Raw genomic sequence first — 24,181 nt, 5'->3', positions numbered from 1 at the left:
CTTTTTTTTTCTTTTCTGTGGCGATCTTTGCCGACCTTTGTGTTCTTCTGGATGGTTCTTGACATGGTCGTCTCGTGGCTGGGGCATGGATCCTCTACCCTTGCTCCGGGGTGATTGGTGATTTGCATGAGATCCTTGGGACCTGGAAATGCGACGGCAACATGCGTCTTTTTACCCTTTCTGGCGCTTGGCACTCTTGCGACTTTGCCTTTTTTTTATTATAACTGGATTTCTAGGGCTTCTACCTACTCCACGGAAGCTTCTCAGGCGCAAGGTTTTTGCGGCAAAGTAAAACACAAGCCAGGACCCTGTTCATGCGCGTCCCCCCCCTCTCACGGCCCCATGTTCCGCTCCTATCACATTCGAGTTTGGGTAGCTGAGATGGGTCCCGTTCATGCAAGCCTGTCGAGTAGCGCTCAGGGGCGGTTACGTGACGGAGGAGAATACCCAAAAAAGAGATGAGTGTCCTGGTGAAGAAAGAAGGCCTCTGGATGCCATGTTCGAGGGACCAGAGGCTTCCAAACCGGTTATCCGGCCGGGTTGGGCTGGGTCCGTTGTACCGCCGTGGTGCTGCTAGCGGGGGTTTCAAAGTTGATGGATAGGAATTATTAGAGTTTCTGGATCTTGATCTTGATTATCAACCTCTGGTTAAACTGACTGTGTGTCTGGTGTGGGACGTGTGATTGAAGGTTTGCGGCTTGTTGCGATTGGTTCCTTGGGAATCGTTGCTTGCATATTGACTTGGTGACACAGCGTCCGCTGACTTATACGACGGAAAGGGACCAGGGAAGCTCACATGCGTCAATGAAGCCCGGTGAAATGCGGGTGCCGTGCAAGAAATGAATAGTTGGTGAAGGATGGGTTGTGCCCATTTCGGCCAGACCTTGCTCCTTGTGTTGACTTGCATGAACCTGAACCAGAAACTTGTGTAATGTGGGCCTCAAGGTAAGGGACATTCCAAAACGGGCATCTGGTTCTTTCTCCTTGTCTTTCTGCCCAGTTCTCATTCAGTGAGTAACTCCTGAGGTGCAACGTTCCAGTCCTCTTCTTCGCTCCATATAGGAGCGAGGACGAACCGTCCCATAATCTTGCCCATGCCAACACCATCCCCGCCTACAACGCCTTGTTGCGGCTTTTCATCATTTTCTTCGACAATAACCGCCGTTGTTAAGAAGTTCATACCCGCTGCTGGACTCATCTCTAGTGTTATACCGCCCCAGTCAAGCTCTACCTTGCCTGACTTGCGAACGTTGAGTTTGCCAATCATGCCTCCATGAGATAAAAATTGGGAGCGGAAGCCCTCTGTCTCGTGCTCGTCACCAACGTCATCATCGTCTGTGTCTCTGCTAGAATCGTCCTGGGTCAAGTCGACCGCGGCGTCGTTAGCGCTTGGAGTGTCCATGATATTGAAATCATCGCCTTCTGCCTTGACTTTGGTCTTGGGTCGAGGCTGTCCTACTTCCCTCAAAGGAGGGATCAGTGGTGGAAATTGGAACAGATATAGACGTCCGTCTTTGTTAGATGGCCCCTCAGTTCGTGCTTCTCCCGCTTCGTCTGTGACTGTGATGGCCCCGAGTTCACCGGCTAGTAGATCCAAGTCTGTTTGAATGGCTCTCTCCTCGGGGTCTTTTGGTAGCTCCTTCTTGGGCTTCGTAGCCAGAGTTGCCTGCTTCTCTTCCTCGGCTGACGCAACCTCAATCGCTGTGTCTAGATCCATCGGGTCTTCAGTATCTGGCTCCTTCTTGATCAATATCTTCTTTCCATCTGTCTCCCACACGCCCTCTTCTGGTTGATCCATGGGTGGCAAGTTGCCAGACCCATCTCCATCAACCCATAAACTTTCTTCTTCTCCAGTAGCATTTTCGGCAGCTTCCAGCTCCGCCGTTGTGGCCACAATAACCCCTTGTTCTTTGTGTTCTCGTCGGTATATACCCATGGGCATTGTGATGGCAGTACGACCGCTCAGCGCTGCCATCATTGCCTCATCGTCGCTATCGAGCTCCTCCTCTGGTGTCATGACGTGAAGTTTGTCTGCATTGATTCTTGCCTCGCGCATTCGAACATCGGCTTCAGCAAATCCTTTGCCCTTCGATTCGGATTTTCCTCTGCCGCCATAAAAGCCTCCTCCTGCAGCAGCGCCGCTACCGCCACCAAACCACCCACCGCCTGCTGAACCACCTGCATTCATCATTAGAATTGAGCGATGTGTGTTTTTTGAACGTGACTGGCGACATACCAGCTCCGGAAAAGCCGCTAGAGAACGGGCCACTGGCAGTGGAAGCTCCTCTGCCTCCCCTGGCACCCATTGCATCGCCTCGACTCCTCTTGCTTCGATTTCGTGAGCGACCACGTGCCCTCCTCTCAGCGGCTGCTCTTTCATGGGCTTTCCGCTCCTCTTCTCGGGCTAGCTTGTCTCTATCCGCTTCATCTCTTCGTAGGATCTTTGGCTTGAGTCGCCCTCCCGTAGTCGTGCGAGCTCCAGCAGCTGTGCCTCCTCGGCGCGTAGAGATTCTAGTTGTGCTCGAAGATGAGGCTACTGCTTCGTCCAATGTTGCGGGAGTCGCTGTCGTGGGCTCATTCGACGCTCCGCTGTTGTCGGGTGCTTCGCTTTCCTCTGGCGGAGCAGCTCGCCCACCAGCAGACGTGGCGCTTCCGCGACGGATCCCTCTGCCTGCCGCCCTACCTCGTACCATTTTGATGATCGCGTACTGAGGCGGGCAGTGCGAAATGGGTTGTGTTATTGAGACATAAAAATGATGTCAATGGACAATCCTTCGCGGTCTTGACAAGCTCCAGAAAATTTGGGCGGTGGGCAAATCTTCATGGTGGGGGACGATATTCTGCCATGTCCCCCACTGTCAACGTCCATCTCAACGTGGGGCAGCCTCAGCCAACACCATCTTGGTTCACTCCGTACACTGCCATTGATTCCTTATCTACGTCTTTGGGTTTTGGGGTTAATTGCAGGACCCTGGACTTGTGTTGCGACCAAAAATAGGCCTTGCCTGTGTGGCCTGCCAAATCTGCCAGATCAATAGTTGGCAGGATTGGCATCGCTAGAAACACACATCGGCTTGGCTGAGGTCAATCTTATCACATGGGGTATCTTTGCTATAGAGTACATCGTAACAAGATAATATGTCATCGTACACACATCAGCGCTTCCTCGCCAAAGTGGGTATATATGCTCCCTTCCTTGGCCAACATGGATCCAAGCCATCCCCGGCCTGACTCAACTGTTGGCGTTCCAAACTTGACCACAACGCAACCCCGCACACGAGCAGCGGACCATAAGACACCTTCTCTAGCTTCACTTTCAATCCTTCTCGCTCTCCATCGTTCGAAATCTGTCATCCTCTCTGCCTCGTCCTCACGGTCTTGCTCTGTGCGGAAGTCACGGGACCCTAGTCGCGGGAGGGCGTCGAACTCGGAAAGGAAGAATGACCCCAACTCCTCCATAGCGTGGCCTCGTAGAATCAAGGTGCCAAATAAGCTCATTTTGTGCATTGTGCCGCGAAGTTGTTGCTCAATAGCTTGTGTTCCTTGTTGAGAAAGTATAACCGTGTCCCTTACCAAGAGACGATCTCGCCCACCTTGTTCAGCTCGAAACCAAACTTCATTCCGACCTGTCCAACTGGTGAAGCTCCAATTTTCTCCTCGCGCAGTTCGACCTGCCGTTACCCAGTCTAGTAGACATAGAGATGACCCCGGGGAGAGATGGAATAGTTGAGTTTGCGTATAAACACTGTCTTCAAAAGGTTGGACAGGATCTGGTAGCAGACACACAGCGGCCCCTTTGTCCACCTGGACAGTCATAAGCTGACTGGTGACGACATCTGGAGACGGTGATTTGAAGATCTTGGTGTGACCTTGTGTGACAAGACTGAGGTTGGCGCCCGGTTGGACATGAATGGAGAGATTGACTGAATCCCCTGCAACCAAACCGCCCCCATATGACAGAAGGAAGACCAGGACACTTTTTTGGCCACCACTGGGCGAAGTCGGAGAGATCAGTTTCAATGGATACTGATACGAGATAGACTCGAGTCCATTGCCTCCCCCAGGAAGTATCTTGGCGTTGATTCGGCCCTCACCAGGCACCGAAGATGACTTTGGAAACGGCAGGCTCCATGCCTGGATCATGACCTCATGCGTGGGCAATGATTGAAGCTCTTAGCTGATCCTATTCCTGCAGCGGCCAGCCCCGTAGAATCAATGGATTTGACATGGGAGAAAGTAGTAGAACCTGCCAACGGGTTGATTTAGCTGGTTTCTTGCGCTCCGGACATGGTGTTGAACGCCACAACTTTTTGGTTGCTCGTCGCCCGTTTTGGCCGAGGTGCGGAAGGGAATTGGCCGATAAAACGAGGAGAAGAGCTCGACGGGACTCTGAGCAGGCTGGGAGTTTGTCCCCAAGTACGGAGTACTGTGTACCTGGGTGGGTGCCCCGTGATTGGAGACTACAGGAAGCCGAGGCCACCAAGCCACAGATAAGCCACAGCTCAGGAGAGAAGGCGGTAATCTCATTGGCCGAAGGGGCATAATCGCCGGTGTTTTGCCATGAGACAAGTTGAGCCTGCCCACTTGCCAAAATAACCGGTCGACCCCAGCTCGACAGCCGCTCCACGCCAACGCGCGCCTTGATCGCCAAAATCATCAGTCGCGATTCAGGGTTGCCAACCGCCCACCGCCAACCTCTCATCTTGGGTTTTTGCAAATGCTTTCCGAGTAAACCATCGCCTGCAATTGCGACGACACATCATGGACGCAAATGCCAGTGCCAGCGCAACCCCCGAACCGGATGCGGATTCGCGTCGCCGCTCCGGACGCGTCGTTAAGTTGCCGGCCAAGTACGCGCCGGAGCCCACCAACACCGCTGCGCCGAAGCGCAAGAGAGGTGCACAGGATGGAGAGGAAGTGGACGATGAGGAGGTGGACTCGGATGAGGACGTGAGTGACGAGGACGATGCCAGCGACGAAGAACACCCCGCTCCTAGATCGCGAAAGGCAGGCGGCCGCAGCAAGAAGCCTTCGAGCAAAAAGCCCAAGATCAATGGAGCACAGCCGTTGGGACCGGCCCAAGTTTCTCGAATACCCAGCCGGCCCAAAAAGACCGTCCGCATTGAAGCGGGAGAGAAGGGGACAGGTCTCTTTGGTAGGTTGACAAGAGCCTCCTATCCCCTGAAGCGTCTATTTGCCTTCAATACTAACCATTTCCTACAGCCGATGTATTTGGCTCTGGAGACGCTTCCGATAGTGTCGCGAAACAATGGCTAGAAAAATATAAAGAAGATGACGCGTCGGCATTAGCTGACCTTATCAACTGTATTCTTCAATGTGCCGGCTGCGATCTGGAAGTTACGACTGATGATATACGCGACCCTGAGAATATCCCCAACAGACTGGTTGATCTACAGAATGTGTACCAAGAGGTTTGACAAAACTGTGACTCAGTGTGCCAATGCCATTATGCTAACCTTTGCATAGCAACAAATTATCGACTACCCTTTAATATCAAGAGCAAAGGGTACAAAGTCATTCCGCGACATGTTGGTGGGTTTCTTTCACTCTTTGATTAGTCTACTCCACGAGACGGATGTGCTCTACAAGAACACGGATCTGATGGACAACTTGCATGCGTGGCTGGCAAGTATGTCGTCGTCGTCTCTGCGACCTTTCCGCCACACAGCAACCACGATATCCCTAGCCGTTCAAACAGGTCTAGTCCTCATAGCAAGCGTACTCGACCGGAGAATAGCAAACATAGATCAGCAGCTCGCGGCTGCCAAGAGAAGCAGGAACAAAACCAAGGCTTCAGAAGTGCAACGCAGCTTGAATGAGGCAAATGGGTATCGCAAAATTTGCAGCGACGGCATTCAGTCGTTTTTTGACACAGTGTTTGTCCACCGATACCGCGATGTGGACCCCAAGATTCGAGCAGAATGTGTCGATGCGTTGGGCGCATGGATTTGGGATCTTCCGACCGTCTTCATGGAGCCTGGCTATCTTCGCTACCTCGGTTGGATGCTTTCAGATACGAATGCTACAACTCGCCAGGAGGTGCTGAAACAGCTTCTCAAGGTGTTCAGGCGCGATGCTTCGCAGCTGGGACACTTTATCGATAGATTTCGACCGCGCTTAATCGAAATGGCAACACTCGACTCTGAAGTTTCTGTGCGGGTGACGGCAATCTCCGTCATCGATACGCTACGATCCGCAGCGCTCTTGGAGCCAAGTGAGATCGACGCCATTGCCAAGCTCATCTTTGACACCGAAATACGAATTCGCAAGGCTGTTGTCAATTTCTTTGTTGCTTGTATCGACGACGTTTATGAAGGCAAGCTGGAAGAGATTGGCGGCGCTGAGGTTTTGGAAGAGTTGGATGACGTAGAGGAGGATGAATACGAATCCCCACGAAAAGAGTGGATTAATATCAAGTGTCTAGCAGAGATGCTGGCCATTTACGACGCTCAAATCGAGGAATCGCATCAGAATGGTGTTTCATCAAGCTTAGATGCTGCCACAGAGCTGCTAGATGGCTCGAACCCGGATACCAGAATCTCTCTTGCAGCCCAGGTGTTGTATGACAAAGTACCTGAGGTCACTAGATGGGAAATGATTTCGGGCTACCTTCTCTTTGACCACACCACAAGTGCCAAGTCAAAGTCGAGATCAAAATCCAAGGCTACTTCTCCAGAAGCGGCCTTTAAGAAGGCTATTGCGCCAAATTCAGAGGAGGAGTCTATCCTTCTTGATGTCTTGAGCTCAGCAGTCAAGTCTAGTCTCACCCTGACTAGCGACCATGACAAGGGCAGGAGAAAACTGGGCCGATCAGAGGCGGCTGAGGCTCAAGAGGAGGTTGCTCTCGAATTGACTACAGTAATCCCCAAGCTGCTGAACAAGTTTGGCGCAGAGCCTGAGACGGCAGCAATTGTGTTGCGACTCGAGCGATTCTTGAGTCTGGACACTTTCCAACAGCTGCGTCAGGACTCTAGCAAGTACGAAAGGCTGCTCGATGAGATAAGCACCCAATTCAACAGACACGATGATAAGAGAGTCTTGTCCGAGGCCACCGCTGCTCTCTTACATGCTCGCCAGTACGAGGAGCTTGAGGAACTAACAGACAGCAGGCTGTCCCTGTTATGGGATAATGCTATCGATGCGCTCCGCAACTTTGACAAGTCTTGCGAGCTGTCCGTTCGTGGTAATCTACCCTTGGAAGCATTGCGCAACTTGTCTACCATCTTGATGAAGATCAGTAAGCTTGCAAGCATATCTGACTGTGTCGACGCCCTTGAAGCAAAGTCCAAGTCCAAGGACTCCTCTACATCACCTGCCATTGATATTCTGAGCCATATTGTCCACCGCGGCAAATACGAGCCACAGGAGGACGAGATTGATGACTTGGAGGACGAAGTAGTCACATTTGCCATCAAGACATGCCAGTTCTACTTTATGTGGAAGGCTAGAAGTATCGCCAAGCTCCTGGCGGCCGGCACAAGCTTGTCGGACGCAGCCTTGGATACACTCTCCGTTCTGCGGCAATCCTACCGAAGACACCTCATCGAAACCTTCTCATCCCGCGCTGCCATTGACCAGCTCCGCCTCTTTTCCACCGGCAGTCTCTGCGACCTCCATCTCACATTCGCCACCCTCCGTCCCGCCATCAAAAACTTCCACCCTTCATCTGCTGCAGCCGCTGGCCGAGGTGACAAGCTCAAAGTTCTCCTCCAAGACATCGAGCCTGGCCTCGTCCCTGAACTCATCTCCATCTTCGAAGGGGCAGAGCGTCAGTACGCTAAAAGGTCCAAAAAGGACAAGTTGCTCAACGATCCCGCTGAAGATGAAGACCCCATGGCCGACGACGAAGAGCTCGACGAAGACGACGAAGACGAAGACCTGTCCAAGGAGGAACGCTACGCTGCCGAACTCAAGGCTGAAAGAGCCTTCTGTGAGCTCACTGGCAAATACGTCCTCGCCCTATCCGCCGGTCTCATCGAAGACCGCGGCTCACAAGCTGCTAAGCTCCGTCGCAGAATTCTCCGCAACGAAACAAAGCTCGGACACAACTTCAAAGAAATCGTCGCCCATCTGGATGAGGAGAAGATGGCTAGACGGCATAAGAAGGCTACCAAGCAGCCTGCCAAGTCAGACAAACCAGGCCTGAGCCTGGAAGTCGTGGACGACGATGACCACGTTTTTGATGACGTCGAGCCGGAGGAGGGCTCGCGAGAGGATTTACGAAGGAGAGAGCTACTGGAGGATGAGCCTATCGACGAGGGCGAGGATAACGAAGGCGGGCATAATGACGCGGATGACGATGGATTAGGCGACTAGAAACATCTATTAAGCAAATGGGTTACGAAAAAGGACTGGAGGATGGTCTGCTTTGCAAGCTTATCTCATGTCGGCACTTTATCTGGATTATTTTTTTTGTTTTAATTCCTTTTCTGGAACTTGATTTCTTGCTGGTTGTTATTTGTGCCCATTTTATACGTGTCTTGCGTAGGGAGGGTTGAGGAGGCGAAATGGGCAGAGCGTAGGACTGGGCGATGGAAAGTGGGCGAGGTGGGTTATGAAGGGACTTGGGCAAAAAATGTTTGTTTTTTTTTATATTTTTTTGCCCGGCGTTTTTTTGATGACTAGGTACATAATATTCAGATCGGCCATGTTTTTCCGTTTGTACTACTTTATGGGCTGAAACTGCAAGATTTGTGATGCAAAGGTTCCTCCTGTTGGGTCGTTTTGGTATTGGAGCAATCTAATGGGTGAACTGTGCATAATATAAGACGGCGCCTGCGAGGGGTGGATATTGGAACGTTCAATGTCTGAAGCCGGTTATTCTAGTCCCAAACAGACCGAATATTCTTTCCCAACGCTTGCCGTTTCCAGCGTCAGCCTTTGTTTCATCATCTTCCGGGACTGTTACACCATATTGGCGAATACAACACCCAAAGGGGCGGTTAGAAACCTCTGGCCGTGCGGGTTTCTTTGTATCGGATTCTTCATCATCGGAGTGCGCTGGAGGGACACTTCTATTGTTTGAATGTCTTGCTTTTAATACTCGGTCTTCCATTTCGGCTTTTTGCTCTTCCAAGTTTCCCCATAGCGACCACAGCCTCAGGCGTAAATCACTGAGGTTTTTTTCGTCGTTTCTCAAATCGGATGCATCTAGGCCCAAAAGCATTTGGGCAGATTGGTTATTGACCACCACCCAGATGGAGTCCTTGGAGCTTTCTTTGGACTGCGCATTTTCTAGTTTTAAACAGAAGCGCCACTCCCATCCCGTAACGACATTAGCGAGTGCTGAGAGCGGATGTGCATCGTTGTCCGAGTCTGAAGTTGTGTCGGAGTCCGACTCTTCGTTGTCTGAGAGACCAGCATATTCAGATGCTCTTCTTGTACGACGCGCAAAGTCTTCGAGACAAGGGGGCATGAAGTCGGTTACACGAACGTATGTGCGGTAATTGGAATTTATGAACGGCAGTTGGAGCTTGATGGTGTCTCCTTGTATTGTAGTTTCATGATATGTGGGTGCTAGGATGTCTGCGATGGACGTAACTGTCTTAAGTTCGTTTTCGCACCTTACTGGGAATTTGTTAGCTATATTGGCGGTTACGCTGGGTGTTTAGAGGCTTACTTTGTCTGTTGAGGTCTTCCGGGACATTTTCTTCCGGGACATTTTCTGTGGTGATGTTATCAGGCGGCAAAGCATTGTCTGCCTGGCCGTTTTGTTGTTTATATCCTCGTTGTTTAGACAGTCGATTTTCGATTCTTCTCTGTTTTGAGTTTTTACGGGCCTTGACATCCGTTTCCGAACTCAAGCCGAGCTGGGCCTTGCGTTTCAGTCCTGCGTTGGTGGCTTCACTAAGATCTTTGAGAGCTTCCTGCACTTTCTTTTCGTATGCCCGCTTTCGCCTAAGGGCATTTTTCAGCTCTGGACTCAGCGTGTCGCTGGCAAGGTGGTCTAATTTTAATATATTGACCTTGTTTCCCTGGACACCTCGTTCTTCTCTGAGGTAACCTTCCAAATTGGTTGCATTGTGGCCTAATTTGATTTGCAGATTACGCAAAGAGACCCAGGTGCCTATTGAAAGGTGTTGATCTCGGATTGCTCCCGCGTGTGGCTCAAAACAGGTGATTTGCATGCTCATCTTCCCAAACGGGCCTGGCCAACCAGACTTCTGTGAAGAGCCAGAATATTTGCTCATGTAATCATTCGGCCTATCGTCTCGTCCCTCGAAAGAGCCACCCTCCATAAACTTGTAATGGTGGAATAGCCGATGTTCCGTGTAATCTGAAACCCACAAGGTGAATTTGTCACCCAAATCGTACGGCTCCTTGACGATTTGCACCACCGTATCAGCAAACTTTCCGATCTGCAAGTCTTTTAGCTCATAAAACTTCTTATTCAAGTTGGTCGAATTTTTTCTCATGATATCGAACTCAGAATGTGACGGGACTCTCTCTTTGTTGATGGTGTTATATAGGACACTGACGAACTCATTCTCAATCTTGTTTGGTTGACGATTGATCTTCGTTCTGGTTGGCAGCCGACGGGCATTGGACGCATCGGTGCGATATTTGGGTATTTTAATAGACTCGTATATGTGTAAATCAGTTGTCTTGTGGGTGCATAGTGAAATTGAATCTTCATAGCGTTGAACCTAGACTCTGGTTACGTGGGTGAGCGTTGTACATTGTCAAGGTCAAACTTACCTTGACTGAAAATACGATGATCACGTCACCGCAGCTAGCATCCGGCATATCGGTTTGTGGCCAAAAAATGTTGAGCAGAATAGATCCCTCAGGCTCGTCTTCGACTGACTGATCATAGATGCGCATCGAACATTTCCAATCTAGCACATTTAGCAAAAGATGGCGGAAAGAGTTAATTAATATATAAAGATGGGATGCATACCCTCTCCTCTCGTGGGAATTGGAGCTCGAAAGTCCGTTAGAATCCCAATTAAATCGATTCTAGATCCTGCACTGATCTTGCCCTCGAGGACATCTCCAACTGTTGCAAATCCGGATGGCAGCTTGCCTTGCCTTGTTAAGGACCGCGTGGCTGCCATTTGCGCGCATTTCTTCCCACAAGTTCGAAAGAAGAGAAAAAGAGTTGCAAATGTCGGCGCGAATCAATGAGACAGCTTCTGGCAACTTTTGATGCATGAACTGATGATTAATTTACTAAAGTCACTATGACGCGGTACACGCGTGTGACGATTGTTAGAAACAGTATCACGACGCGGCCACACGTGATCAATTCAAAATGGAGCGAGGATCAGGAGGCGGGCAAGAAAGTCAGCCCAATGTTTCACGACGGGGAGGAACGGTCTGTTCTAACGCGCCAGAGAAAAGGCACTGGGGCGAAAACTCGAGCACAAACAGCTACGGTTGGAACTAGCACTGTAAACTGTCGAAGTTTACAGAGTACTTAAGTACAGATTGGCCGAGTTTTGCCAAGGCAGATGTTGGTTGCCCCTAACATTCAGTACTGCTCGCTCTGGCAAAGCCAGGTGGCGGAGTGTGTACTCTCAGTTTGACCGGCACCAGGGTGGACACGGCACACCGATATATTGGTGCCTCAGGCAGCCCGCCAACCCAAATGAGGCGGTTGCGGGTACTCGGGCTTAGCCTCTCTGGCAACGCAACAAGCAAAAAAGACTGGCTTCATTTCTTTTTGCCATCCCCCATCCCCCATTTCTCTCATCATCCCAGACCTTTTCCAATCTTCTTCGGAGACTCCGTCTCGTGCAGCTGCGTAGCCGCACTTCCATCAAGAGACGTAGCAAGAGTTTCGCTTTTCGTTCAACACCAGCCTTTCTTTGGGGCATTGTCCTTGCGGTCAACAATAACCCCCGCACTACGTGCTCTCGCCCACTTCGTCGACCCCCGGATACCGTGCAAGCTGCATCACAATGGCGGAGCGATACATCCCCGAGCACCGTCGGACTCAGTTCAAGGCGAAGAACACCTTCAAGCCTGAGGAGCTGCGTCGCCGCCGCGAGGAACAGCAGGTTGAAATTCGGAAGGCCAAGAGAGAAGAGAACCTTGCAAAACGTCGAGGTATTGGGACTGGTGAAAATCGTCCTGGCGCCTCGCTTGGTGCCGCTCCCGACAGTGACGATGAGTCTGCCCCCACAGAATCTCAGGTATGTGCGACTCATTTATTTTGACTCTAAGGGGTTTCTGAAATTTTGAATACCATCTGTCCCCCGTCTCCAGACCACCATGGCACCAGGAAGGGCCTTTTCTTTCTAGCATTTCCTTGCTGGAAAAGTAGATGATTGTTTTACCTGTGATGTGGGGGTCTGGCATGTGGTTGCCCGACCCCACATCAGCGCTTGCACCCTGGCTTCCAAGCTCATGACGGGTTTTGCAAGCTCAAAGCCAGCATTTTGTCACTGCATGACGGCGTTCGAAAAGTTTTCTCTTTTGCCTGGTTGGTTTTGAAATTATCAAATCATGACTGCTAACACATCTTCGTCATAGTTGAACGAGGACCTTCCTCAAATGGTCGAAGGCGTTTTCTCAGACCAAGTCGATTTGCAGATTCAAGCCACAACGAAATTCCGTAAGCTTCTGTCAAAGGAGCGCAATCCTCCGATCGAAGAGGTCATCAAGACTGGCGTTGTTAGTCGCTTCGTTGAATTCTTGCGATCTCGTCATACTCTTGTACAGTTTGAGGCTGCTTGGGCCTTGACCAATATCGCCTCCGGTTCCGCTACTCAGACTCAGGTCGTCATTGAAGCTGGTGCTGTTCCTATCTTTGTTGAGCTGTTGGCTAGCACTGAGCCTGATGTTAGGGAACAAGCGGTCTGGGCTTTGGGTAACATTGCCGGTGACAGCCCTCAGTGCCGCGACTATGTGCTTAGCTGCGGTGCTCTCAAGCCCCTTCTGAACTTGCTTGGCGACAGCCGCAAGCTCAGCATGCTGCGCAACGCTACCTGGACCTTGAGCAACTTCTGCCGTGGCAAGATGCCCCAGCCTGACTGGAATACCGTGAGTTTACACATGCCACAGTCTATCCACGCTGGAACTCTAGACTAACAAATTCTACCAGATTGCTCCCGCTCTTCCTGTTCTGTCGAAGCTTGTTTACTCCTTGGACGATGAGGTTTTGATTGATGCCTGCTGGGCTATCTCGTATCTCTCAGATGGTTCCAACGACAAAATCCAAGCCGTTATCGAGGCTGGCATTCCACGTCGCTTGGTGGAGCTTCTGATGCACGCTTCTACCTCGGTCCAGACCCCTGCGCTCCGATCTGTCGGTAACATTGTCACCGGTGATGATATTCAAACACAGGTCATCATTAACTGCGGTGCCTTGCCTTGCCTTTTGTCTCTCCTGAGTTCAACCAAGGACGGCATTCGCAAAGAGGCTTGCTGGACTATCTCCAATATCACTGCTGGCAACACTTCTCAGATCCAGGCCGTCATTGATGCCAACATCATTCCTCCGCTGATCCACCTTCTTCAGAACGGCGACTTGAAGACCCGGAAGGAGGCCTGCTGGGCCATTAGCAACGCCACTTCTGGAGCTCTTCAGAAACCCGAGCAAATTCGCTACCTCGTCGCCCAGGGTTGCATCAAGCCTCTGTGCGACTTGTTGACTTGCCCTGATAATAAAATCATCCAGGTTGCGCTAGACGGCCTCGAGAATATCCTGAAAATTGGCGATCTTGATAAGCAAGCGGCTGGTGAAAGTGCTGATACCATCAACCGATTTGCCCTCTTCATTGAGGAATGTGGTGGTATGGAAAAGATTCACGACTGCCAGAACAATGCGAACGAAGACATTTACATGAAGGCTTACAACATTATCGAGAAGTACTTCTCTGATGATGAGGAGAATGCGGATGAGGGCATGGCTCAGCCCGCTGGTCCTAATGGCACTTTCGGCTTTGGCACTAACGGTGCCGCCCAGTCTGGTGGTTTCAATTTTGCCAACGGCGGTGACTCCATGGACATGTAAAGCAACAGAAGACAAGGATGCATCCCTTTCCTTCTGGCCAGAGCCAAAATTCTCTGGAAACACTACATTGAATTTTCCAATCAATACCCCCTTTCACAGCCACATTTACCCTCACACAATCACGTTCTAGCTCAAGTAGAGCTTTACGTTTGATCCCTCCCCCCCAACATCGTCACAACAGTCCACCGTCTCTATTTTCTTTTTTAATCTGGTATGAAGAATCTTCGTAGGAGGAGAGCAAGGTAAACGGTTGCAGGATATGATTCAGGTCCTATGGTAGCTTGAAAGCTCCAACCTGAGAGATGAATGAAATGAAGCAGGAGAATACCGAAAAAAATCGGAACTGCCTTACGGGCAGCCCGCGCTGGCGGTGCGCAGGCTCAAAGCGATGTAGGACATTGGCGGAGGAGCAGTCCCACCCAGCGAGTTTTACGGGCGTCTTTCAAGAAGCGCAAGGACGGTCAAGTCAAGGCACAGGCACTTAATAATTGTTTTCATGCAGCGACTGGTCCCTCTGCGCCTTGATTACCCCACGGGAGATGTCGCTCCAGCGTGGAAGTCATAACCAAGTGGTTATATATCACGGTAGGTACACCAACGTAGTGAAATAAAAAATCTCGCCCCCAAATGACGACCATGTGCAATTCTGTGGACCAGTGAATTAGTGTCTATAATTCCCTGACGTATTACTTGGAAGAGATTTGTTCCATGTTGAATGTTTGCCTACTCCAGGCCCCTTTTCTGGTTGTGTTTGTCCATACAGTAAGTCACACGGTCATGACCGCGCCTGCAGCGCGTTGGTTACACTGTGCGATTATTATATATACTGTTGGAGGTTGCAATTTGCATCCATAGTCCACTTTTGCCGCCAGATGAACTCAAGCACCGCAAAGCCGCGCGGTAACGCCAATACATACATCTGTCATGGTGAAGAAGGGCAAAGCGAAGGCTGAGCCGCCGACACAGGCTATAGAGTCTGCTGGTAATAATGGGACAAAGGCGAAAAGGGGCCAAAAGGCCGAGTCTTCGACGCCCATTGTTCCGCCAGCAGGCCCGCCCAAGCCAACCGTCAAACAAATAATTGGAGGCTCGTCATGGACGGGTAAGCTCCCAGTCAACCTTTTAAGTGAATACTGCCAGAAACAGCGTTGGGAAAAGCCAGAATACGACACCCGAAAGACACCTGAAGGATTCTCAGTATGGGTCACTTTGAGCGCAAAGGATCCCAAGACTCAGCAGTTGACCAAGTTGGACCCATTCAAGATACCTCTCAGTCATAAACATTTGATTTTGAGGGACACAGCCCTGGAGGCCAAGCATGCCGCTGCTACGTATGCTTTGTTCAGAGTTTGCAGCATGCAAAACAAGCATACCGTGCTGCCGCCAGACCACAAGTCATTGTGGAAAGAGTTTCAAGCATTGAAAGTGCAAGATGTGAAGGATGGCAAGGCATGGATGTATGAAGCGGATCCATTCAGAGCGCTTCAAGAAAGACAGGAGGCCAAGGCTGCTGCGGACAAGAAGCGAAGGGAGCTCGAGCAAGCCAAGGCCAAGGCCAAGGAAATGCCTGGTGCATCAGGCTTGGTGTTGTTGAGCAACTCTGGAAACGATAAAGGGGCTTCATTCAACCCGATGAAGGGATGGACCACGGCACCAAAGGTTGAGATGGGCAGACAGACAAGAGTGCAGCTTGAAGCACTTCTTCGAAACGGAATCTCCTGGAATCCGCACGGTGTACGAATGCAACAAGATCAGCAGCGCTTCCTGGTTACGGAACTTGGCAAATTGGGGTTCAGACGAAGCCACGTCATTGAGGCCGTGGAATACTGCAAAGACCGTGAAGAAGCCCTTGAATGGTTGTTGATTCATGTACCTGAAGATGACTTGCCTCGCTGGGCTATACCCGAAAGCTATTCTGCTGGTGTCTCTATTGGATCTACAAATCTAAAGCGAGAGGGAATTATTAAATCTTTATCAGAAACAGGATACTCTGTTGAGCTGTGTACTCGCATTCTCGATGAAAACGATGGAGATGAAAGTAAAGCAGCCGAGGCCTTGCAGCACATTTTGCTTTCATCTAGCCCTGCAAGCGACGCAGAACAGGGTGAATCTGATGACTTCCTGGACATGGGCTCACCAGAAGAGCAATGGGACGATGAAATCGCTAGCCTAGAAGCCATGTATGGTGACGCTTTCCGCCGCGAATCTAACGACTTGATCCAGTTGAAGCTGGAATCAGTAAAGAACGCTCAGAGTGGTCAAAAAGGCGAGGTTGAAACATTCCTACAAGTTCGAAGACCGTCTAGCTACCCGAAACATCTGATCATAGCAATCATCGCAAAACTGCCGTCTTACATTAAGCTCAGCATAGTCAGACAGGCCCTAGCATACATGGAAAATTCTCTGCGGGATGAACCAATGAAGATTTATCTTGTTATGGACTGGATTCAGCAGAACATCAACGGAATCATCGACAGCCCTGGCAATTTAGTTGACATTTCTGCTGTTTCCTCCGCAGCTTCAGAAAACCGTCCAGTTGCACAAGGGAGACGGGCAAAGAGAACTCGGAGTGTCCGGCCAATCAATTGGGTATCCGATTCTAAAACCAAGGAGGAGTGGCTTCGGCGACAAGAAAGCTCGGCATGGAAAGATATGTTATCGAAACGACAGAGACTTCCAGCCTGGCAGATGCGAGAAAAAATTGTCAAGACAGTCAACGACAATCATGTGACTATCATAAGTGGTGAAACGGGTTCGGGCAAGTCTACTCAATCTGTTCAGTTTATTCTGGATGATTTGTATGGCAAAGGCGTGGGAGGCTGTGCGAACATGATTGTTACGCAGCCGCGTCGAATTTCGGCACTGGGTCTGGCTGATCGCGTGGCAGAAGAACGATGCTCAAATGTTGGAGGGGAGGTTGGCTATATCATTCGCGGGGAATCTCGACAATCAAAAGACACAAGGATCACATTTGTCACAGCGGGCGTGCTGCTGCGACGGTTGCAAACATCTGGCGGGCGAGTGGAAGACGTGGTTGCTTCGTTGGCCGATGTCAGCCATGTGATCATCGATGAAGTGCATGAACGCAGTCTTGACACCGACTTTTTGCTGAACTTGATACGCGACGTTATGAGAACCAAGAAGGATATGTTGAAGCTTATCCTCATGTCTGCTACGCTTGATGCTTCCACGTTTATGGACTACTTTGCTTCAGAAGGACTGAGTGTGGGCTGCGTTGAAATTGCGGGCAGAACATTCCCGGTGGACGAGTACTATTTAGATGATGTCGTTCGGATGACGGGATTTAACGTTGAGAAGCCAGACGCTGGCTTTATCACAGATGAGTCCATGGGGAAAATTATTCAGAAGCTTGGCCACCGGATCAACTACACCTTACTGGTGGACGCTGTCAAAGCAATTGATTACGAGCTTTCATACGAGAAGAAGCCGGATGGTATACTCATATTTCTGCCTGGCGTGGGCGAGATTAACCACGCCTGCAATCATTTGCGATCTATCAACTCGCTGCATGTCTTGCCGCTGCATGCGTCATTGGAGACTCGAGAGCAGAAAAGAGTATTTTCCAAGCCTCCTCCAGGAAAGCGCAAGGTTGTAGTAGCTACTAATGTAGCGGAAACATCCATCACAATCGATGATATCATAGCTGTTATTGACAGTGGCAAGGTTAAAGAAACAAGCTTTGACGCCCAAAACAATATGAGGAAGCTCGAAGAGACTTGGGCGTCGCGGGCGGCCTGTAAGCAACGGCGTGGACGTGCGGGCCGTGTTCAGGAAGGCAGATGTTACAAGCTATACACAGAAAACTTGGAACGACAAATGGCTGAGCGGCCTGAACCTGAAATCAGGCGAGTGCCTCTTGAGCAGCTCTGTCTTTCTGTGCGAGCCATGGGCATGCGCGATGTGGCTAGATTTTTGGGGCGATCACCAACTCCGCCAGATGCCAAAGCCATCGAAGGGGCCATCAAGTTGCTAAGGCGGATGGGTGCGTTGGATGGCGATGAGCTTACCGCCATGGGTCAACAGCTTGCCATGCTGCCGGCTGATTTACGATGCGGCAAACTCATGGTATATGGAGCCATTTTCGGCTGCCTGGACGACTGTGTCACCATTGCGGCGATTCTCAGTACTAGAAGCCCGTTTGTTTCTCCGCAAGAGAAGCGGGAGGAGTCGAGACAGGCGAGAATGCGGTTTTTCAGCGGAAATGGCGATCTAATTACAGATATGGAAGCGTTCCGAGAATGGGACAGTATGATGAAAGATCGTCTGCCGCAGAGACAGGTGAGAGCATTTTGTGACGAAAATTTCCTGTCTTATCAAACCCTCTCCGATATTTCCAACACCAGGTCGCAATATTACGAAGCTCTGAATGAGATTGGACTTGCACCTCGTTTCAGGAGCGACGCGGCGACTTCCAACCCAGTTCGTAATGTTCAGCTCATACGAGCATTAATCGCTTCTGCATTCACACCCCAGATCGCCAGGATTCAGTATCCGGACAAAAAGTATGCAAGCTCCATGTCCGGCGCGATGGAGCTTGACCCCGAAGCACGATCAATCAAGTATTTTAATCAAGAGAACGGACGGGTGTTTGTTCACCCAAGCAGCACAGTATTTGATAGTCAAGGATTCTCGGGAAATGCAGCGTACATGGCGTACTTTAGCATCATTTCTACCACTAAGATCTTTATCCGGGACCTGACACGTAAGTTGCCACTTGAACACCTTGTGAAGTTATATTTTGAGTACTAAGAGAGATTAGCATTCAATGTGTTTACGCTGCTGTTGTTCTCTGGGCCAATCGAGTTGGATACCTTGGGTCGGGGACTGCTCGTTGATGGATGGCTAAGACTTCGCGGATGGGCTCGCATCGGCGTCTTGGTAGCTAGACTGAGGGGAATGGTAGACGATTTGATTGCGCAAAAGGTTGAGAACCCGGGCTTGAATTTGGACAACGACAAGGTTATCAAACTGGTGATTAAACTGATAGAGCTGAACGGGCTGGATGCATGATGCCCAAGCCGGATAGAACGGTGGTGTGAGAGGAAATGATTCTTTAATGAGATGAAGGATGAAAATTTGGAGGTTTTTTTCTTCTCCAGACATGTCTGTGCTGCAAAATATGCCATTATTAAATGTATGATGTTTCTTTCAACGGCGGTCCAAGGCTGATAAGTGAGAAGTTGACGATTAGCGGGGCGTTCAACCTCAGCTTCACTCCCAGTCTCTCACTCATCATTGATCTCTCATCCAACATGCACGCATCGCCATCACAACCGAGCCATGGACTCCGACTCTGACGAAGCAATCACCAAGGACGAAATCCAAAGCACAGCCCCCGCGCCGCCTCTGCCCCAAAATGCCTGCAAGACCCCCCTCCACCCCCCTAATCATGACCGCAACTAACACGCCTCCCCAGTCACAGCTCTCATGGCACCCAAGCCCAAACCACCTTCACGAACAGCAGCATCAACATCCCTAGCACCGCAGGCATCCCGCCCAAACCCATTCAAAGACCGCCTCGGGCTAGGCGCCTACATATCCTCCCCGTCGTCCTTCCCGCCCTCTGTCATCATCTACCAAAACGCCGACTTTGTCGCCATCCACGACAAGTACCCCAAGTCCACCATCCACACGCTTCTCCTCCCTCGCTCCCCCTCCCACAACCTCCTCCACCCCTACGAAGCCTTCAAGGACGAGGCATTCCTAGCAAAAGTCCAAAGGGAAGCCGCCAAGCTAAAAGCCCTCGTTGCCGCGGAACTACAGCGCCGGCTGGGGCGCTACTCCAAGGCGGACGCGGCTCGGCAGGCAGTGCTCAACGGCGACAAGGACAGCGAGGACGGAGAGCTGCCCGGGGGCAGAGACTGGGAGAGCGAGGTCAAGGTCGGTGTGCACGCGGTGCCGAGCATGACGCATCTGCATGTACACGTGCTGTCGAGGGACATGCACTCGAGCAGCATGCGGCACCGGAAGCACTATAATTCGTTCAACACCCCGTTCTTGGTTGATGTGGGTGATTTTCCCATGAGCGAGGGCGACGAGCGGCTGGATCCCAAGGAACAAGGGTATTTGCGGCGGGATTTGAAGTGTTGGCGGTGTGGGAGGGGGTTTGGGAATCGGTTCACGAGGTTGAAGGAGCATTTGGAGGAGGAGTTTGTGACATGGAGGGCTGAGTGAGGAGTGCTGGGCTGCGGGAGGCGTGCCGTTTGCATATAACATGGGATAGTAGACTGGGAGTCTTCAAACAAAGGCAACATGCTCTTGGGCTCCCGCTGTACCGACATGTCGTTCGGTATGCGACTTACACCGGCTTTTCAATTTTTAGAAGCCCGAGTTTGAACAGGTATATCTCGTCAGGCACAACAACCAGTCCATTAAGCAATGTGTCGCAGCAAAAAAGCAGTGGATTCCTAAAGTACAAGTCTTCCCACCATCCTATTCCGTGCTCAGGATAATGCTCCTAAGCGCCTGATTTGGCAGAATACCACCTAACATGTACAACCTAAAACCTGCAGTAATCATAATTTCACGCAAAGTAACCCTTAATCTTGCTAATCCATTGTTGCCCAGTCTCTTCCCCCGGCGAAGAGGCGATTCCTGAAGGGCCTACGTCGAAAATTGAGCAAGAAGGACGTGAGATGTTGAGCATTTCTACTCACTGTCGAGAGCGTCATCGCCTTCAGCATCTTCGGAGTCGTCGACATCCTCAACGTCTCCTCTGATATCGGCATCCGGCGTGTCCACGTCCATGCCCTCCTCCCCTGCTGCCTCCAGCTCCTCTGCCGCGTGCTTCGCCTCCTCGACTGTCTCGACTTCAGCGACTAGTGTCGCGTCGCCTGATTTCCTGGACCGCCCCCGTCCATTCTTGGCCTTGGGAGTGGAAGTCTTCGCTATTGCGGCCGCCTCCCCCCCGACAAGCTTGCGCGGGCGACCGCGTGATCCGGCTCTCGTAGCCGTTGTCTTGGTTGGCGTTTTCTTCTCCGCGGCTTTCTTGCCACTACCCTTGGGGCGGCCTCTTGGACGTCCAGTAGGTTCCTTTGGCGGCTTGTTTAGCCTGGGTCTTCCACGCGGCCGGCCAGTAGGCTCCCTTGGTGGTTTATTTGATCGAGGTCTTCCACGCCCTCGACCACTGGGCTCTGGTTTGCTTATGCCATCGGCGCTGGCGCGGGATGACCTTCGGGCAGGGACGTCTGCAGAAGCAGATGTCGCCTCCTCTCTGGTTCTAGCCATGATACTTGTGGTGGTCAAGAGGACAAGGCGGTGAGTGGGCGAATGAGTGTGTGTGTTTGGGATAGACCGAGAAACGCAAAGTTTTGAGTGTCGTATTTATTGCGACGCCGTGGGAAAACGACTAGGCCGGTCGGCCTGGCTTTGTGTGTTCAGAGGTAAGAAGGAACCAAGAAAAATGGTTGGAAAATGGAAAAGAAATCACGGAGAGGGGGGAGGTTGATGGAAGGAAGCAGTGAGTTGCTTTTGCGATCGATGAATTACTGGCCGTGGTTGGACGCGACAGAGGTTGGCAGAAGGGTGCCAAAATCAGAGAGCACCTGGCTGTGTAATTCATCAAGTACGAGGGTGGCTGATTTTGTCTCTGGGTTTCTCAGTCGCGCGGAGACGCGTGATGGGTGTTGTTGGACGCAGGGACCGGCGGCAGAAGCGCATTGGCTCATCTGCCCCACTCTCGATCGCTCCTTCCCAAGCCACACGTGCGCCATGTTGGCCCTGGCAACAGCCATGACGCCAGTAAACAATGCTCCTGCCCAACCATCCCTTTGAGCACCAACACATCTGCGCAGTTGGGCATCTTGCAACCTTGGAAATTGGCAAACTTAAAAATTCAGAGGAGAAAAGAGCTACCCAGAACCCCCGTCTAGTGCTGTTCCGGGGCTGGATAATGTAGTGCATTCTCCGCCTGCGACTCCACGAAACTGTTCTTGACATCCACGAGATATTGCGTACCATGGCTCTTGATGCACGGTTGATGCCATCTGGAACTCCTGACCGCCAGGTTCATTCTTCCGCCTCGACGCCATCGCTTCGCTCTAGAGATGGGAATGTACCTCTGCTGTCCAGGATGGAAGGAGGAGGAAATGTAAGGGTCGTTGTCCGCGTGAGGGCCTTTTTGAAAAGAGGTAGGCGGCCTCCTCGCTTTGCAGCTTGACATTTCAATGAGTCCATGGTGACGGTGTACTGATTTCCTTGTCGTGGACGCGGATAGAGCTCGATCGACAGGCACGGTGCTTGATTCAAATGGACCCCATTACACAACTCACCACCTTGCGTGCTCCAGATCAAGACACATTCGATAGCCCGATACTCAAGTCGCGAAAAGTCATTGAGGACAAGAAATTCACCTTTGACAACTCCTTTTGGAGCCACAATATCAAGGATCCTCACTACGCCCACCAAGAAGATGTATACAACAGTCTGGGCGAAGAGTTCCTCGACCACAATTTTGAGGGATATCATACTTGCATTTTTGCCTACGGCCAGACAGGGTCGGGAAAGAGTTATACAATGATGGGAACTCCTGACCAACCAGGCCTCATTCCACGGACTTGCGAGGACCTGTTTGAGCGTATCGACGCTGCCCACAACGAAAACTCCAACATTGCCTACAACGTCCGGGTTTCGTATTTTGAAGTCTACAACGAACACGTCCGTGACTTGCTGGTCCCCGTAAACCCCAACGCTCCTCCCCACTACCTCAAAATCCGGGAATCGCCAACGGAGGGACCGTACGTAAAGGATCTGACCGAGGTTCCGGTACGGAGCATTAACGAGATTCTGCGATACATGAAGAATGGCGACCAATCTCGAACAACGGCAAGCACAAAAATGAACGATACCAGCAGTCGAAGTCACGCCGTTTTCACAATTATGCTGAAGCAGATTCATCACGATATGGAGACGGATGAGACAACGGAGCGAAGCTCTCGGATTCGATTGGTTGATTTGGCGGGAAGTGAGAGGGCAAAGTCAACAGAGGCCACCGGCGCTCGACTCCGTGAGGGCAGCAACATCAACAAGTCGCTCACGACACTTGGCCGGGTGATTGCTGCTCTAGCCGACCCCAAGGCTCTGCGATCTGGCAAGCGGAAGGATATCGTGCCATACCGAGACTCCATCCTTACATGGCTGTTGAAGGATTCACTTGGCGGCAACAGCAAAACAGCAATGATTGCTTGCATAGCGCCGTCCGACTACGATGAGACGCTCTCGACCCTCCGATATGCTGACCAGGCCAAGCGCATCCGCACACGTGCTGTGGTCAATCAAGACCACATCTCCACCGCGGAGAGGGATGCTCAGATTGCCGCCATGGCAGAGGAAATCCGAAAACTGCAATTGTCAGTGTCGGATTCACGGCAGCGAGAGAAGAATGCCAAGGAAGCCGAAGAGAGGCTTGAAGAATACCAGACCCGCGTGACGACTATGCAGCGCATGATGGAAGAACGCAGCATGGTGGCCGAGAGCAAAATCAAGAAACTGCAGACAGAAAATGAGGCCTTGAAGCTGCACCTCAAGCTGGCCATTGAGAGCCTCAAGAACCCTATTCCCGCAGTCAGCATCAAGCCCCAGCCAGCGGGAGAGGCGGAAAGAGAGAATTTGGACGAGTTCTCGGACGAGGACGACGAGGACGGAGACGATCACTACTACGATGATGGATATGACACAGAAAGCACTGCAGGTGTAGATGATTTGCAAGAGGAGATGCATCGGTACTTGCAGGATATGGGAAATCTGAGAAAGCTGATTGGGGGGGACTTGTCGCGATTCAAGAACGAGGAGAGTGTGAGAATGCCGCTAGGAGTTAGGGAGAATGTGTGAAGGAGAGGATACGGGGAGGATTGGCATATAACGGATTCGAGAGAAGGAGAACAAGGGCGCGGATAGCTGAGCAGCATGTCACGCGGAATAAGCGCTGGTGTTTGGGAGCATGTGTTATTGGGTCTCGTTTTCGTTTTAAAGATTGTAGTGAAGAGTTACATGGGAATACTTATACGACTCATCAGCAGACATGCGAGGTTCAATAGTGACTGCTGTGTAAACAAAGACAATAGTTGTCATGAATGGGGTATAAACCACCATGCTCTGGGGCTCAATGCCCAAAGGTAAGAACAGAAGACACGACAGCTGATACGAACCACGACGACGAAGTCCAAATTTCAACAGGTCGAG

The 24,181-nt window shown here is 51.1% G+C and overlaps 9 protein-coding genes across 9 annotated transcripts; 5 read left to right on the top strand and 4 right to left on the bottom strand.

Annotated features, from left to right (window-relative positions):
* Window positions 1–1,003: 1,003 nt before the first annotated feature.
* Window positions 1,004–2,693, bottom strand: MAA_07309 (RNA polymerase III Rpc4; the record flags this gene model as incomplete). Its single annotated transcript, XM_007825307.1, has 2 exons — window positions 1,004–2,178; window positions 2,237–2,693. The coding sequence occupies 2 exons, from the start codon at window positions 2,691–2,693 to the stop codon at window positions 1,004–1,006; spliced, it is 1,632 nt and encodes a 543-aa protein (XP_007823498.1).
* Window positions 2,694–3,141: 448 nt separating this feature from the next.
* Window positions 3,142–4,143, bottom strand: MAA_07308 (UreD urease accessory protein; the record flags this gene model as incomplete). Its single annotated transcript, XM_007825306.1, has 1 exon — window positions 3,142–4,143. One exon carries the CDS (start codon window positions 4,141–4,143, stop codon window positions 3,142–3,144), a length of 1,002 nt encoding a protein of 333 aa, XP_007823497.1.
* Window positions 4,144–4,761: 618 nt separating this feature from the next.
* Window positions 4,762–8,337, top strand: MAA_07307 (Stromalin conservative domain protein; the record flags this gene model as incomplete). The annotated part of the gene is made up of 3 exons (XM_007825305.1): window positions 4,762–5,155; window positions 5,224–5,432; window positions 5,488–8,337. The coding sequence occupies 3 exons, from the start codon at window positions 4,762–4,764 to the stop codon at window positions 8,335–8,337; spliced, it is 3,453 nt and encodes a 1,150-aa protein (XP_007823496.1).
* A 484-nt stretch (window positions 8,338–8,821) lies between these two features.
* On the bottom strand, window positions 8,822–11,078 carry MAA_07306 (telomere-binding alpha subunit central domain protein; the record flags this gene model as incomplete). The annotated part of the gene is made up of 4 exons (XM_007825304.2): window positions 8,822–9,588; window positions 9,641–10,667; window positions 10,720–10,859; window positions 10,922–11,078. The coding sequence occupies 4 exons, from the start codon at window positions 11,076–11,078 to the stop codon at window positions 8,822–8,824; spliced, it is 2,091 nt and encodes a 696-aa protein (XP_007823495.2).
* An 846-nt stretch (window positions 11,079–11,924) lies between these two features.
* MAA_07305 (importin subunit alpha-1) lies at window positions 11,925–13,981 on the top strand (the record flags this gene model as incomplete). Its single annotated transcript, XM_007825303.1, has 3 exons — window positions 11,925–12,158; window positions 12,499–13,008; window positions 13,070–13,981. 3 exons carry the CDS (start codon window positions 11,925–11,927, stop codon window positions 13,979–13,981), a joined length of 1,656 nt encoding a protein of 551 aa, XP_007823494.1.
* A 924-nt stretch (window positions 13,982–14,905) lies between these two features.
* On the top strand, window positions 14,906–19,012 carry MAA_11258 (Helicase-associated domain protein; the record flags this gene model as incomplete). Its single annotated transcript, XM_011413238.1, has 2 exons — window positions 14,906–18,704; window positions 18,762–19,012. 2 exons carry the CDS (start codon window positions 14,906–14,908, stop codon window positions 19,010–19,012), a joined length of 4,050 nt encoding a protein of 1,349 aa, XP_011411540.1.
* Window positions 19,013–19,429: 417 nt separating this feature from the next.
* MAA_07304 (DEAD/DEAH box helicase) lies at window positions 19,430–20,176 on the top strand (the record flags this gene model as incomplete). The annotated part of the gene is made up of 1 exon (XM_007825302.2): window positions 19,430–20,176. The coding sequence occupies one exon, from the start codon at window positions 19,430–19,432 to the stop codon at window positions 20,174–20,176; it is 747 nt and encodes a 248-aa protein (XP_007823493.2).
* A 474-nt stretch (window positions 20,177–20,650) lies between these two features.
* MAA_11257 (DNA repair protein RAD51) lies at window positions 20,651–21,229 on the bottom strand (the record flags this gene model as incomplete). Its single annotated transcript, XM_011413237.1, has 1 exon — window positions 20,651–21,229. One exon carries the CDS (start codon window positions 21,227–21,229, stop codon window positions 20,651–20,653), a length of 579 nt encoding a protein of 192 aa, XP_011411539.1.
* A 730-nt stretch (window positions 21,230–21,959) lies between these two features.
* Window positions 21,960–23,830, top strand: MAA_07303 (kinesin; the record flags this gene model as incomplete). Its single annotated transcript, XM_007825301.2, has 2 exons — window positions 21,960–22,131; window positions 22,218–23,830. The coding sequence occupies 2 exons, from the start codon at window positions 21,960–21,962 to the stop codon at window positions 23,828–23,830; spliced, it is 1,785 nt and encodes a 594-aa protein (XP_007823492.2).
* Window positions 23,831–24,181: the final 351 nt, after the last annotated feature.

Source organism: Metarhizium robertsii (genome assembly GCF_000187425.2).
Source record: "Metarhizium robertsii ARSEF 23 chromosome Unknown MAA_Scf_5, whole genome shotgun sequence".
Lineage (NCBI taxonomy): Eukaryota > Fungi > Ascomycota > Sordariomycetes > Hypocreales > Clavicipitaceae > Metarhizium > Metarhizium robertsii.
The sequence above is the reverse complement of the archived record's forward strand: the minus strand, read 5'-3'. Positions and strand labels throughout refer to the sequence as shown.